Source organism: Eptatretus burgeri, chromosome 2, assembly GCF_056783735.1.
Source record: "Eptatretus burgeri isolate ZD-2024b chromosome 2, Ebu_testis_v1, whole genome shotgun sequence".
Lineage (NCBI taxonomy): Eukaryota > Metazoa > Chordata > Myxini > Myxiniformes > Myxinidae > Eptatretus > Eptatretus burgeri.
In genome coordinates this window covers 45,364,117-45,380,257 of record NC_140962.1, presented here as the reverse complement: position 1 = coordinate 45,380,257, position 16,141 = coordinate 45,364,117, and the positions used below count along the sequence as shown (strand labels likewise).

General features: G+C 48.6%; 1 protein-coding gene across 7 annotated transcripts in view; it reads left to right on the top strand.

Moving 5' to 3' along the window:
- The window catches only part of LOC147031953 (RNA-binding protein FXR1-like), a 164,470-nt gene that overhangs the window by 85,654 nt on the left and 62,675 nt on the right, over positions 1–16,141 (top strand). For all 7 annotated transcript variants that reach the window (XM_085869202.1, XM_085869201.1, XM_085869199.1 and 4 more), the window contains 2 exons: positions 11,953–12,211; positions 12,319–12,495. In XM_085869202.1, coding sequence (XP_085725328.1) covers positions 11,953–12,211; positions 12,319–12,495 — 436 coding nt within the window. The remainder of the gene's footprint in view (positions 1–11,952; positions 12,212–12,318; positions 12,496–16,141) is intronic.

The window sequence follows — 16,141 nt, the reverse complement described above, 5'->3', positions numbered from 1 at the left end:
AAGGGGACATAAGTTTGTTAATGAATAATTGATAGGTCACATGGTTTGGCAGCCATGTTGGATTTAAGAAAAATATTAAATAATGTTTTCTCTGGAACTGCTTAATCTATCGAAGGGAAAATTTGCAACTATTATCATCCATCATGTCTGCATACATAGTAAAAATTGTGACGTCAAAAGTCATTGTTTGGCAGCCATCTTGAATAGAAAAACGCACCTTATTCCATTAACACGTAACTTAACACACCTGTTCCACTACACAATTGGAAGCAGAATGTAAACTTATGATGTCATAGGTCACATGGTTCGTCAGCCATATTGGATTGAAAATTAATAAATTTTAAAAATCTTCTTCTCCAGAACAGCTGGATGGATTGAGGCAAAAATTCACACACTTTCCCCAAGACATCCTTTCACAAGTTTGTTACTTTCTAATTGATAGGTCACATTGTTTCGTGGCCATATTGAATTTACCCTAAAACCTTCAAACATCTACTTCTCCAGAACGTCTGGTCAGATCCAAGGGAAACTTCACGAACATATTGCACACGAGCAGTGAATACAAGTTTGTTAATTTCTAATTGATAGGTCACATGGTTTGGCAGCCATGTTGGATTCAAGAATTATATTAAATGTTTTCTCTGGAACCACATAACCTATCGAAGTGAAACTTGGCAAATATAATCTACCCCCATGCCTGCTGGACGGTAAAAATTATGATGTCACAAGTCACAAGGTTTGGAGGCCGTCTTGGATCGAAAAACGTATCTTGTCCCATCAACACGAAACTTAACAAGCATAATCCACTTCCCCATTAGATGGAGAATTTAAATTTATGTTTTAATAGGGCACATGGTATGGCAGCCATATTGGATTGAAAATTAATAACTTTAAAAGTCTTCTTCTCTGAAACGGCTGAGCAGATCGAGGCGAAATTCCACATGTATGACCGCCTCTCCCTGACGAACAAAAAGTTCTCTCCCCCCCTCCTTTTGATTTACAACACATCATTTGGCAGCCATATTGGATTGAAGGGAAAATATTAATTAATGTTTACTCTAGAACTGCTACATCAATAAATGTGAAACTTCAGAGAGATGATGCAGCAGACATGTGGAATGACCTATTTAAATTTCAACTCGATCGGCCCCATGTTTTGGCAGCCATGTTGGATTGAAGTATAAAATATAAATTAATGTTTACTCTGGAACCGCTGCTTCAATATATGCGAAACTTCACACTTATAATCTAGCCGACATGTGAAACGTATGTTTAAAATTTCAACCTGATCGGCCACATGGTTTGGCAGCCAGAAATATTTAATTATTTGAATCTGAGAACTTTTATATTTTTGTTGTTTTTTTCCAGAAGGCTCACTTGGCTGCACCTGAAAGCGTTTGAGGGTACAGGAATAGCTATTCAATTGACATCGCCAATGTCCCCAGGAAAAAGGGCTAACTGCATATGGAAAAATTGATTGAACGCTTTGTGCTACCCGGTTCGTAACTCGTCAGTCCCATGCTGTATTGAAGCAGGGCTGTATTTGTATCAATCTTAAATAATGTTTTCTCTGGAACCACTTCTCCTATCGAAGCGTAACTTTGGAATTATCATCTCAGTCTCATGTCGTATCAAAGGCGGACATCTGGGTACCCGGTCATCACTGCCAGCAGTTATAAAGTGGCAGTTCTAGTTATTATTCTTATTATTATTATTATAATTATTATTTTCTTCTTACCCAATTCCTTTCTCGCTATCCTCATTTTTATAATCTCTTGATCAGTGACTTTTCTCCCTCTGATGTTTGACCTTTCATGACTGATATTACTCCACTCATTGACTCACCTGTCATTAAACACTCACCACTCTGATTCACAACCCCTCATTGACCCATTATAAAGAACTCACTTCCCTCAACCCACAACAATTTATCATTACGCAGCCTCCTTTAATCCTCGACCTTCACCCCCTGACCCACTCTTTTTGAACTGTCACCACACCTAATGATATAAACCTTCTTTCCACCATCATTTCCTTTTGTTCCAACAAGGGGCTAACATCTTAGCTTCCCATAGCAGAGAGCATACCTTCGTCACCTTTTGGGTGATAAAAACTATTTTATAATTGTCCGCCATTGCAGACCAGTTCTAGCCTGAAAAAAATTGAAATATCTGTCTCAACCAGGAATTGTACTCGGTACGACTCCTCTTTTGCAAATACTTGAGAGAGCAAACGAAGTCTCAAATGGCATTTAATCCGCGACTAGCTGATAGTCCTGCACAGCATGAAATTGTCTTCAAAATGTTACCATGTATTTGCAGACTTCAGGTCAATAATGTGCACTAAAATCAGGATTGGTTGTAGCATGCTGCTTCTCGAGGGGAAGCACGGGAGGGAATACTGTTGTGGGCCGGGGTTCAGTGGCGATAAACGACCACGAAGTGGAGCAGTAGAGCCGTCTCCCACCGAACACCCGGAATTTAGGTCGTGACTCTCGGACAACTCCGAAAGGTCACGGGTCACTTCGAGGACCGTGGTCGCCAATATTTTGACTGCGTGAGGGAGGGTCCACTTGTCTAATTCCAATTTACCTCAGTACCCACGCCGTCTAACTACCGGGAAAACCACACCCTCGGCCGACTTTGTCCGAACTGAGTCGCCATCACCGATTCGGATCTGGCGTAACCGAGCGGAAGTTACCAAAGCCACGCTGGACCAAATGAACAATTTACGGCACGAACGGCCTCACTAATTCTCAATACGCACCGTGCTGGGCCAATGATAGAAAACACGGACAACAAACTGGAACATTTAACACGGGGGTTTATTTATAAACAATAATCGGGGAGGGGATCACACAAAGAGCAGAGTTATCCGAATAAAAGAAATGCAGGCAATGTACAGTGAGCGAAAAACACTTAACGGTTCTACTTAACAGACTGGCGCCACACACACACACGCACACCCAAAGAAATGGTGGCCACGGCCTTATTCGGCCCTTCAGCTCGGGAGGGAAAGGCGAGCTGAGAGCAGGAGCCTATTCTTGCACCTGTCCGCCTCGTGTGGTCTGGTTGAGCTTGTCCGGTGGCGGGACTCGAACCCGCCGCTACAACGCAGCACCAGGGACCAGGAACGACGCAACGGACGCCAGCCAGCACGGGAACGGACCAGACGAGACGAGCACCCATGGGTAGACGAGAACGCCAACAGGCAAGACGAGGCTTCTTCTCTTTTTCCTTCTTCTCTCTCCGCTCGCCACCAATTCTTATCCTTCCCCTCCCCCTCGGGTCGAGGGAACCGCTCTGGGGAACTCGCCTCTGTATTGGACGAGGGGCGAACATCCCATCTGGCTGGGTGGGGCTGCCTCTGAGGTGCTCAGCCTCCTGATTGGATGAGGCATCTCGGAGGCCCGCCCCCCGAAGAGGCTCCGTAGTAGCTTTCGGCACGCTGGCCTCCAATTGGCTGGGGCGTGCGTGCGATGCTCACCCTTCACTCATTGGCTGGAGGAAACTCTATGCTCTTCCTCGGGGTGGAGCCTCGATCTGAGGGGATGGAGGCTCCGCCCACGCCCCCAGCCAAAAACACGTGGGCAATGGCGACCGGGTTGAGTGAGGGATGGTGCCGCTGTTGTTGTTGTTGTTGTTGTTGTAGTGGATGTATAAAACAACTCACAGTGCACACACGAAATTCCCATTAGACATGGGGGAATTTTAATTATATACACATACTTACCGAAATAACTAAGCTTCGGGACTGCTGTCTGTGTGCAATTGACTGTCAGATTCGTAACAATACCATCCCCACAATTTGCTGGCACAGAATGAATTTCCTGACCAGTCTGGATACCATTAGCTAACACCTATGAAAGCAGGTTGTGTTGCAAGGCTACTGGTAATTTGAATGCATGGGAGACATCCAGTGAGATGACACTGACCACCTGTTTGAGATTGAGAGCATCCATCCATGAAGAAGCCAACATGTAGTTGCTAATTCCAGCATAAGAACGAGCAGTCTGTGTTGGTGGCATAAGAGAAGAAAAGAATGAAATGGTTGGAGTTATCTGCGACAAAGGATCACAAGGTACTGACGTTTTGGGTCTTAACCGTTGTCTGAGCAAAAAGGGTCTATGCCGACAAAGGCTAAGGCCAAAAACGTCAGCATTTTGGGATCCTTTATGGTGAACAAGTCCAACCATTTTATCCTTTCGTTGTATTACATCCACCACCGAAGGTGAAGGAGGTTGTCTTTTTACCCCGTTCTGTTTGTTTGAATTGTTGGTCTGTGCACAGGATATCTCAAAAAGTTGTGGACGGATTCGGACAAAACTTGGTGGACACGTGTGTGTGACAAGGAAGAATTGATTCAATTTTGGTGAAGATTTGGATTCGGATCTGGATCTGATAATTTTTTGAATGATTCTTTAACATTCAGAGATCAGGTGAAACCGATATATAGCACGATATCTCAAATAGTTGTGTATGGATTCGGACGAAACTTGGCGGATAGGTTGGGTGTATCACAAGGACGAATTGATTCAATTTTGGTGAAGATCCGAATCCGGATCGATACGAGGATTTTTTAATTTTTAAAACGATTGTTCACCATTGAGAGATTGGGCCAAAAACTATATAGTACTGTATTGCATGATATTTCAAAATTGTATTGGGCCCGATATGTTCTTGTGGATCAGGCATTACGTATCGGCGGTATGCGCTCCACCGAGTGCCTTTCTTGTTCATCATTGAATCGGCAATCAACATTTTGCTTTTATTCATCATCGGTTGCCCCGGGCAGCCGTTCATGTCGAGCCTTGAGGGAATGTTTAAAATCATAAAAATGAAGTTTGAGTTTGGTTTCAAAAAAAAATGCTAGTGAGGTCAATCATTAAAATATACTTCATTAACTTTTTCTGTCAATATTACTCATCTGTCATTTCATTGCAAGTGCATTTCCCATTAAAGAACTTTAAAATACCCTGTTAAACATCGACCATTCCCACTAAATAGGCTACACTGAAAGTACGAGTTGGCGAAGGTACAGGTTGGCATTCCGAAGAGTTGACTCGGAATCTATTTAACCTGTACTGGTATCCAAGAACTGAAAGTAAGTTGTACATGAACTTGTCCATTTAGGACTGTAATTTCCAATGCACACCCAAATTCTGGAGCCATTAAATTTTCAAGTTGTCCATCTATGGGTTTTTTTTTCTTACCACGATAATTTGTGAATCAATGAAAAGATTTTGTGGTTAATTCGTGAAAAGTCTGAGTTAACTTTTAATTGACTATCATTTTTTCAATGCCGTAACTTTTAGGTGTTACATATGAAGTTTCGGAAGAAATGATGGATGTGCTGGAGAAGTTTATGTGTTTGTATGTATGGGCAGCATGATTGTATAGAAGTTAACCAGCCCAGATTACCGGTTATGCTTGGCTCAAGCTGAGTTGGTTATGCTACCAAATAGAGATTATCTGTGCAAACATACCAGGAGGATATCATCACACCAATCACCTGTAGTTGACAAATGGAAGATGGGCAACTGATAATAGATTGGTCAAGCCATCCACCAGTTCCAGAGTGTTTTGGAACTTTCATACTACTCCAGTAGATGTAAGCATACGTAGTAACTGCACAGATGCAGCTAAGTACACAAGCGTAGAAAATACTATTCCTTGCAATGCTCTGTACAAGTGCAGTTTAGAGTGTACGAGGTGCAGCGGGACGCAAGAAGCACGCGGGCCAGCATCAACTCCGCTTTATTGCGCGACCAGAAGTACACTCCTGCCACCCCTGGCGGGCGAGGCATGATATACGAAAACCCAATCACGTGACACAGCACACTCCTCCCCCCGTAAAATGACCCGTCACACGATGAACGGACAATCACAACATGACCATCTGAAACCCATCAACACTCGTAATCCTCCAAATACCGCGGCCGCACCCTGACCCGCCTCGGACGGGCAGCGCCACCAGACAGCCCAGGCTCAGACGCCTCCCGGCTCGGTCGAGGTGACACCCTCGCCGGACTCGCACTTTCCGCAACACCAGCCACCCCCGACCGCCCAGCCTGCTCGACGTCCCCGGGTAGGACGGCATCAGGCGGAGACCCCCCTGGCGTCGGCCCAACCAGCCCCGGCGATACAACGTCAGGTGCCGGCGATATTACCGGTGGGGGTCCCGCACCGCTCGGCGCGGGAAGGTGTGGGGGGGGGGTGACGTTGAACAGTGATCATGCATTTGGTCCACGTGCACCTTCCACACATCCCCACCATCAGTCCGCACCATGCAATTCGCCGGCCCCAGCACCACAGAGACCACCGCCGGCACCCATTTGGAACCGTGGAAATAATCGCGCACCATTACCCGTTGCCCCACCTCGAAGCTGTGCAGCCGCGTCGGACGCGACATTGCCCCACTCCCCGACCCTCCAGGTCGCAGCAAATCCAGCCTGGACCGCAAAGCCCGTCCATAGAGACGAATGGCAGGCGAATCACCCGTGACAGGATGAACTGCGTTCCTGTAATGGAGCAAAAAGACATCGACCACTGTCTGCACAGGTGCAACACCCCCCCTTCGCAAAGCCCGCTTCAACATCTTGACAAACGACTCAGCTTGGCCATTCGTCTCAGGATGATACGGTGCGGACCTTAGATGTCGAATACCATTCTGGCGCATAAACTCATCAAATACACCCGCGATGAACTGCGGACCATTATCAGAGACCAGGATCTCCGGCAACCCTTTATTAGCAAAGATTGTCCGCAGTTTCTCTACTGTAATGTTTGCTGATGTATGCTGCATCACTACAACCTCCGGCCATTTAGAGAATGCATCGATCACAATCAAAAACATTTTGCCATTAACAGGTCCCGCAAAATCTACATGGACCCTCTGCCAAGCTCGGTCTGGCACAGGCCAGAGACCCGAAGCTCGACGCGGTTTATCAGCATCTGTCTGGCACGTGGCGCAACGCTTAACCAACTGCTCAATGTCTTTGTCCAACCCCGGCCACCACAACAGGCTACGAGCAAGACTCTTGGTCTTCACGATGCCAAGGTGACTGATATGCAGTTCTTCCAAACACCGCTGCCTGAACCTCGGTGGAATCACCGTCCTCATTCCCCACATTACGCACCGCTGGACCAACGACAGCTCCGCTGCGCATGACGTGAAAGGTTGAAATGCCGGTGTCGAAGGCAGATCGCTCCAATTCCCCGTAGAAATTGCCTGGACGACACGGGCAAGCACCGGATCACGAGCCGATTCCACCGCCACCTGCCTGGCCATGACCGGCCCGCTTTTGACCTGGCCCAGTGCGAACACATCGACCCGGTCGCCCAACTCAGACGCAGCTGGACCCTCCGCACACGGCAAGCGAGAGAGCCCGTCGCAGTTAGCATGCTTCTCCGTGCTTCGGAACTGAATATCATAATCGTAAGCACCCAGAAACAGACACCACCGCTGTATTCGCGCGGCTGCTACCACCGGCACCCCGCGTTCGGGTCTCAGGATGAATTGAAGCGGTTTGTGATCCGTCTGCAAAGTGAAATGCCGCCCCAGCAGGTATTGATGGAACTTCCGCACACCCCAGACGAGGCTGAGAGCCTCACGCTCAATCTGGGCATATCCGCGCTCTGCTGTGGACAGGGTCCGGGATGCGAAACAAACAGGCCGCTCGGAGCCATCGTCCATCCTGTGGGAGAGCACTGCCCCGATGCCATATGCAGAGCTGTCGCATGCCAATAGGAGCAGACGCGCAGGCTCGGAGTGCACGAGGACCGTATCCTCTGTGAGCAGCCGCTTGATGCGGTCGAACGACGCCTGGTGTGCAGGCCCCCAAGCCCAGCGCTCGTCCTTCTTGAGCAACCGTGTTAACGGCGCAAGTTGTGAGCTGAGCCCGCGCACGAACCTTTGGTAATACTGGGCCATACCAATGAACGAGCGCAGCTGCGTCTTGTCGCGAGGCGGTGGCATGTGTTGAATCGCTTCCACCTTCCGAGGACCTTTCAACAGCCCCTCCGGCGTGATGATGTGCCCGAGGTATTCCAAGCGCTGCTTGAAGAACGCGCACTTGTCCTTGTTCAAGCGCAGGCCGCACGCTTCTAGCTTTGTCAGCACTTGGGCAATGTTCGCCAGGTGCTCGTCTGCCGTTTTCCCCGCAATGAGCACATCGTCCAGGTAGGTCTGAGCGGGCAGGCCAATGCAAACCTGATCCATGGCTTTCTGCCACAAAGCTGGGGCCGAAGCAATCCCAAAACAGAGTCGGGTATATCGATAGAGTCCTTGACACGTGTTGATTGTCAAAAGCTCGCTACTCCCGGGATCCATCGGCAGGTGAAAATATGCATCACGCAGGTCTAGCTTCGTGAAGTATTGACTCCCCGCCAATCGCGCATATATCTCATCGATTGATGGCAATGGATATTGCTCCACGCTGAGCCCCGTGTTAACCGTGGATTTGAAGTCCCCGCACAATCGGACGTCTCCATTCCGTTTCAGCACCGTGACAACCGGGGTGGCCCAATCCGAGCACGACACCCGTTCGATCACTCCACAGGCCTCCAGCCTATCCAGTTCACCCTTGACCTTGTCCCGCAGGGCATACGGCACTGGACGCGGTTTACAAAACCGAGGAACCACCCCCTCCTTCAAGAAGAGTTTTGCCTCCATGCCCTTGAGTTTCCCAAGGTCGTCGCTAAACAACCCTTGATGTCTTTGAAGAATCTCCTCCAACTGATCCTCCCACTGGCTCGGCACGGGTTGCACAAGGTGAACTGCGGCCCAGTCTAGCCTGATGCGGGCCAGCCAATCTCGGCCGAGGAGAGACGGCCCCCTCCCCCGCACGACGTACACCCGAAGCGTGGCGACCTGGCCTTGATACCGCACAGACACGTCTGCCATCCCGACTGGCGTTATCTTCTCGCGGGTGTACGTGAAGAGCGTGAGGTTTGGCCTGATAAGCTTCAAGCCGTTGAGTCTACGCGCGGTCTGTTCGCCTATGAGCGACACCGCTGCTCCCGTATCGACCTGGAACGTGCTCGGCGTTTCGTTCACTTCGACTTCCACCGTCATCAGGCGCGCCGTCGCCGGGCCAATTGAAAACAGGCTCAACAACGGCCGCTGGTTCCGCCCCGAGTCGCCTCGCACATCGCCGCGCATGACCTTAACGGTGGCCGTCGCCTCACGGCACACACGTTGCCTTTACACGGGCATGCACGGCGCAGGTGTCGACCTCCACATCCCAAGCACGTCCGCGGGGTCACCCCGCCGCACGCGCGGCCGCGTGGCGACGTCCGACCCGCATCGAAGGTCGTGGGCGCGTCCCGGGGTGCTCGCGACCCCGCGTGGCCGGTGATGGCTCGAACATCCCCGCGAGTCTGCTCGACCGCTGTAGCCGTGCTGATCGCCGAGTCGAATGTAATGGCTTCATCCTTCAGCCGTAAAACCGCTGAAACCATCTTCGCATCTTGTAAACCAGCAATAAAACGATCTCTGAGCCGAGCTGGCCGCTCCCCCGCCGTGAACTTGCAGGCCACGGAAGAATGCTTGATCCGCTCCACAAAATCAGCGACGCGTTCCTCTGCTCCTTTCGAGAGGCGATCGAACTGGAATTGAGCGAGCTGTAAGGACTTCTCCGGCGCCATGTGTGCCTTCATCTTCTGCACAATGTCCCGAAACGACAGCTCGGCATCCCGGGGCCTGTTCGGTGCCACCAAATCACCCAGTAGCCGATAATGCTCCGGCGAAAGCGAAGCGAGCAAGATCGACTTCTGTTTGCTCTCGTCGACCACATCGTTCGCGCGGAAATAGCATCCCAATTGCTCCGAAAACAATTCGAAGTCGTCTCCGTCGAAAACGGGCACAAGTCCGTATTCAACCATCCTCATCAGCCAACTAGAGTGTACGAGGTGCAGCGGGACGCAAGAAGCACGCGGACCAGCATCAACTCCGCTTTATTGCGCGACCAGAAGTACACTCCTGCCACCCCTGGCGGGCGAGGCATGATGTACGAAAACCCAATCACGTGACACAGCACACAGTTGAGAGTCTAAATCTTGTGTCCCGAACCCATCGCTTTCTGTACCCACCTTACGCAGTCGCACCCAGCTGTTCCTTGACCATGTGTCCTTTTCTACTGATAAGGTGGAGAGTTTGCTGTCAAACCTCGACTCAGATTCTGCAACCAGTCCAGATGGCATCAGCCCTCGTGTCCTAAAAAACTGCTCCTCTGCTCTTGCTTACCCTCTCTCTGTTCTGTTCACCCTCTCATTTTCTCAAGGTCATCTGCTATCTGCTTGGAAATCAGCAAACATTACTGCCCTGCATAAAAAGGTGCCAAAACATCCCTGCAACTACAGAGCAAGCAGCCTTCTCCCAATCATCAACCAGGTCATGGAATCCATCATCACTTCAGACATTAAATCCTTCCTCTTCTCCAATGGCCTGATTTCCAATCATCAATTTGCATTCAGACCAGGTTACTCTACCCTGGACATGCTGCTCCTGCTTTCTCAACAATGGATGGAGGTACTCGATGCCAGACATGAGATCAGAGCCATCTCTGTAGACATAACATGTGCTTTTGATGTGGTCTGGCACCCTGCCCTGCTCAGCAAACTCTCCCTATGGTATCCAAGGCTATCTCCACTCATGGCTCACAGACTTCCTCTCCTGTTGCAGTCAATGTGTGGCCCTTAATGGAATTCTCTCATCCCTTCTTCCTGTCCAGGCTTGAGTTCCTCAAGGCAGTGTTCTGGGCTCTATTCTTATGGTTTTCATCAATGATCTCTCTGACTCTCTGGAAAATCTTCTTTATCACTTGGGGGGGGGGGGGTGGTAGATCCATTGTTCTCTCTTCACAGCTTGATATATTATGTTCCCCTTCCCTGTTTTTATTATCATTCATTGAACCTGTTGTTTTTTTTTTGGAGGGGGGGGGGAGATTGTTTTGAATGCAATATCGAGGCTCATACTGTATAACAGCTAACATATAGAATGTATAACAAAGGGAGCGGGAGATAAGAGGGGTGGGAGAGGAAAGCACAAAACAGTGGGGAACAGAGACATTAGGAGATCTGTGGAAGGGAGAGGGATGGGGTGGGGTACACGGAGTAAACAAGATGGACACTACAGGGATTTTCAGGAAGGAAAGCAGGGAATTTGAAGGAGGTGGGTTTGGGGTGGGTTAACGGGGGAAGAAAAAAATCGTGGTTTTGGATGGGGGAAGATAAGAGATGGTGGTGTACAGCTGTTTTGAATACCTGGAGGCGAGAGTGGTATTGAAGAGAGTGTGTGGGAGTTTATTCCAAAGATGGGGAAAAAGAGGAATGAAAGGGTGAAGGTGAGCAGGGATTCTTGATTTTGGTTGTTTCACCAGAAAGGGGTTGCTGGCGGACCTTGAGCACCCTGAGAGGGACAAATCACAGATTGAGTAGGGGAGGGGGGGGATTCACACCTGAGAGGAGACAGTGGAAGACAGAAAGCCACTGACCTGCTTGCGGTGAGAGAGTGAGAGACCCAAAGACTCTGCTTCATCGCAGGAGATACGGATGATCCTAAATGCCTTGGTTTCCACAGCGTGAAGCATTTCTTTTTTACATGCCAAAATCAGCTGTCATATTGTTTACATGTCAGGCACAAGATGATATCTATTTGTTTTGCAGTCTTTCCAACTCTTTTCATTTATTGTGTTATCGTCGTTGAAATGTCAAATCTGTTCATCTACATTGTGAAATGTTTTGCTTCTAATACCCCTTTGCACAACTTTGTTCCATAAACTGTGATGCTACATTTAGGGAAACTAAACTAAGCAAGATGCACGATTTGATTGTAAGCTATCTTTTTAAGAGTGGCTGTGGTCATTTCAGCAAAAAAATTTTACACAATAATGCATGTTTATGATCAAATTTTCAGGAATTGTGATTGTTAAGGTGGAATTTCTTCTTGCAGGAAGTTGAAGCATTGCAACATGAGCGACGCCAGATTGATGAGCAGTTGCGCTTGATGATTGTGAGTGGACGAACACCGACTCCTGCAGGAGCTGGTGCATTGCCTTGTGGGGCATCAGCTCCTTGGGGAGATGTGAGTGCGGTTGCTCAGATTGGACCAGGTGCTGAACAAGACATGGGTGGGTGTGATCATGTGGAAGATGGTGTACCATCTCTTCATACTTCACGTTCCTATCGGGGACGTCGAGAAAACCAACCAGGTCATTCTATTTAAAAATAATAACTAAATTCTTGCCTATCAAAAACAAATCATGCAAACTGGAAATATTGCCAAATATATTGAGTAACTTTATTTTGCAACACATAGGAATTGCAGATCTTTCGGAGACTGAATCTGACCATCGAGAGGAGATAGGGGACTGGTCTCTCGCAGCCCCAGACACCATGGAAAGGAATGAGCGATCGGCCTCAGCAGGGGACAGTGGTTGGCTACGACGTGGCAGAGGCAGGGGGAGACGCAGTCGAGGTCGTGGTGGGTGGGGAGGTAAGTTTGAGGCACTTGTTTTGTTTTGCTGCCTCTTCCCACGACCTCAAACACCGAGGAGCTTGTACATACACAAAATGCAGGACTCAGACTCGGAACTCACTGTTCTTTTGGCATCATTACATGGACATTGGAAGACCACTTATAATGCTGTTTCTTTATGCCAGAAATGTCAATTGATCTTTGTTTTGAAATTTATTTCTCCCATTGAATGTGCAGTGGTCAGCAATCTCCATCGATATTGCATAGAATTAGCAAGGGCCACAATGCGACTTTTGCAAATTAGCAGTCCTGCAGGCTTTCAAGCTTTGATTTTTATTCCATAGTATCAGAAAGGGTTTAAAACTCTCTCATAAAAAATAAAAATAATAATAAAAACGATCTCTTATAATGCTTCATCTTCCTCTTTCACATTTGTGGTACTCATTACTGTATCATAATTCACTACTCTTTTTTGATTTCAACAGACTGCTCTTGATTTGACCTTTCCTTCATCCCTTGCCTAAAAAAATCCAACTGTTACAGCGTTTCTTCTCTCCATTCTCTCAATTTGCCTTTATTGCATCCATCAAGAAATGTCCTCAATCGAATTTCTGAACCAAAAATTAACAAAAAAAAAAACAGTTTTCTATGCATGTTCACTTTCCATGAACCATTCTTTTTTTCCAACTTCAGTGCCAACTCACCCCTCTCACCCCTCCCTCTCAAAGCAACCATCACACTTCTCCCTCCAAGCCTCCCTCTCACCTTTCTCAAAAACTCCCCCCCTCACTCACCCTTCTAAAGGTTCCCCCCCCCTTACCTCCACAAAGCTGGTTCCTTCCCCTGCCCTCTCACCTCCATCTCATCACTCCACCTCCTCAAATCCTCAACCGCCTTCTGCCCCCCCCTCTCCTCCAGCACCACAGAGCCTTTTCTCCTCCTCATCCCACCACCTCCCCAAGCTATTCTGCAATCCCTCACACTCTTTCAACAACTCTCCTTTCCATCCCCCCTCCTCCCTTGTCCTACCTTCCCCTCCCCCCCATCCCCTGCACCCAAAGTCTCCTCTTCTCCCTCTTCATTAACAGAGTGGACCTCAAATATCTGGGGCCTTCGCTCAAACCTTCCAGATCTTTCCATACAGGTTGCCACTGACAAACCAGACATAATCTGCCTGACAGAAACTTTCCTCCCTCATGACATCTCTGACTCCCAAGTGCATCTCCCTAATTACTCCCTCCTCCGGTATGACAGACCTGAGCCTCGTCCTGGTGGAGGAGTTGCTCTCTTCATCAAAGACTCTATTCCTTACTCTCCATGCACTGTCCTCACTCCCTCACACCCCCAGGAATACCTCTGGCTTCGCCTTCCCCTCCACTCCCACCTCATGTTTACATGTGTAATGTACCGTCCACCAAACAGTGATGACTCCATTTACACCTCACTGTCCGAAAACATGGACCAACTTCTATCTTCTCATGCGAACTCTCTCTTCCTCATATGTGGTGACTTCAGTTGTCATCATGCCAGTTGGCTCGGTGTGGGTACCTCTGTCACCTGTCATGGCACTTCAGCAAAAGACTTCTGCGACTCATTGGGACTGACTCAATCGGTCAACTTCCCGACCCGGATCTCAACCAATGGTACTCCATCTCTTCTGGATCTGATTTTGACAAATTTCTCTGAAAATATCTGCTGCTCTTCCTTTGCTCCAATCAGTTCTTCTGACCATGTACTTGTCAAAGTGGACATCTCTGGCTGTTATTAGAGAACCCCCTCATTGCCGTCGAGTCTGGCATTTCACTCACGCCGACTGGCAGGGTCTCCAATCAGCCATCAAACTTATAGACTGGTCTTGTATCGCTACTTTCTCCAACATCAACTCATCCTGGGAATCCTTTCAAAGAAACTTGCTCTCCCTCATGCACAGATTTATCCCCTCTCGTATTCAGTTGTCCTACCCTTCCTCCCGCTCATGGTTCACTGAAGCTTGTGGCGAGGCAGTTGTCCTGAAACAACTTGCCATTGCCTCATGGATAGCAAACTAAACTGACAGTAATATCAGTTCCTTCCATCAAGCTCGGAATAATTGTGTATCTACCCTCAGTGCAGCCAGAAAATAACATCTTTCTGAGCTCAAGTCTGAACTCTCAAACCTCTCTCCCTCCTCTAAATCCTGGTGGCGTCTAATTAAATCTGTTTCTGGTGTATGTTCCCCCTCCGTCCCCTCCCTTACTTCAAATGGCTGCACTGCTGATACCACGAAAAGGCTGAATGCCTAAACTCGGCGTTTGCATTGAAATCTTGTGTCCGAATCCCATCGCTTTCTGTACCCACCTCTGTTCTGTTCTGTACCCAGTCACACCCAGCTGTCCCTGGACTCTTCTGACAAAGTGGAGAATTTGCTGTCAAACCTTGACTCAGATTCTGCAACCGGTCCAGACGGCATCAGCCCACGTTTCCTACAAACCTGCTCCTCTGCTCTTGCTCACCCTCTCTCTGTTCTATTCACCCTCTCATTTGCTCAAGGTCATCTGCCATCTGCCATCTGCTTGGAAATCAGCAAACATTACTGCCCTACACAAAAAAGATGCAAAAACAGATCCCTGCAACTATAGACCAATCAGCCTTCTCCCAATCATCAGCAAGGTTATGGAATCCATCATCGCTTCAGACATTAAATCCTACTTCTTCTTTAATGGCCTGATTTCTGATCATCAATTTGGTTTCAGACCAGGTCACACTACCCTGGATATGCTGTTTCTTCTCTCCCAACAATCGATGGAGGTCCTCAATGCCGGACATGAAATCAGAGCCATATCCCTCGACATATCACATGCTTTTGACACGTCTGGCACCTTGCCCTGCTCAGCAAATTCTTCCTATGGTATCCAAGGCCTTCTCCACTCATGGCTCGCAAACTTCCTCTCCTGTCGCAGCCAACATGTGGCCCCAATTGGAGTTCTTTCATTCCCTATTCCTGTCCAGGCTAGAGTTCCTCAAGGCAGCGTTCTGGGTCCTGTTCTTTTTCTGGTTTTCATCAATGATCTCTCCGACTCTGGAAAATCCTCTTTGTCTTTTTGCTGATGACTCCACCCTCTGCCGTACCATCTGTCATCCCTCAGACCGGCATGCACAGCTTCTTCGCTCTCTGCAGATCTGGGTAAAATCACAAACTGGTCCAACATGTGAAACATGTCTTTCAATGCGGACAGACCTCACACTCTCACTATGTCTCTCCAAAAGGACCATTTGGACCCCCTCCCCCATCTACTTTCTCAACAATCCTCTGGAAGAAGTCCTTTCTTTCAAGCTTCTGGGTCTCACTATCTGCCATGATCTTTCCTGGGAAAGCCACATTTCCAACCTGGTCTCCAAAGCCAGTCGCCGACTGGGAATCCTCCGTCGTGCAAAGTCCTTCCTCGGCCCACCTGAGCTCCTGACCACATGCAAAGCTTTCGTCCGCAGGCTGATTGAGTACTGCTCTCTCCCCTCTGGGCTGGTGCTCCTGACTCTCACCTTTCTCGGCTTCACGCAGTGGAAACCGAGGCATTTCAGATCATTGGTATCTCTGACAATGAGGCTGAGTCATTGGGCCTCTCACTCTCCAACCGCAGGCAGGTCGGTGGTCTTTCTGTCTTCTACCATCTCCTCTCCAGTCTTG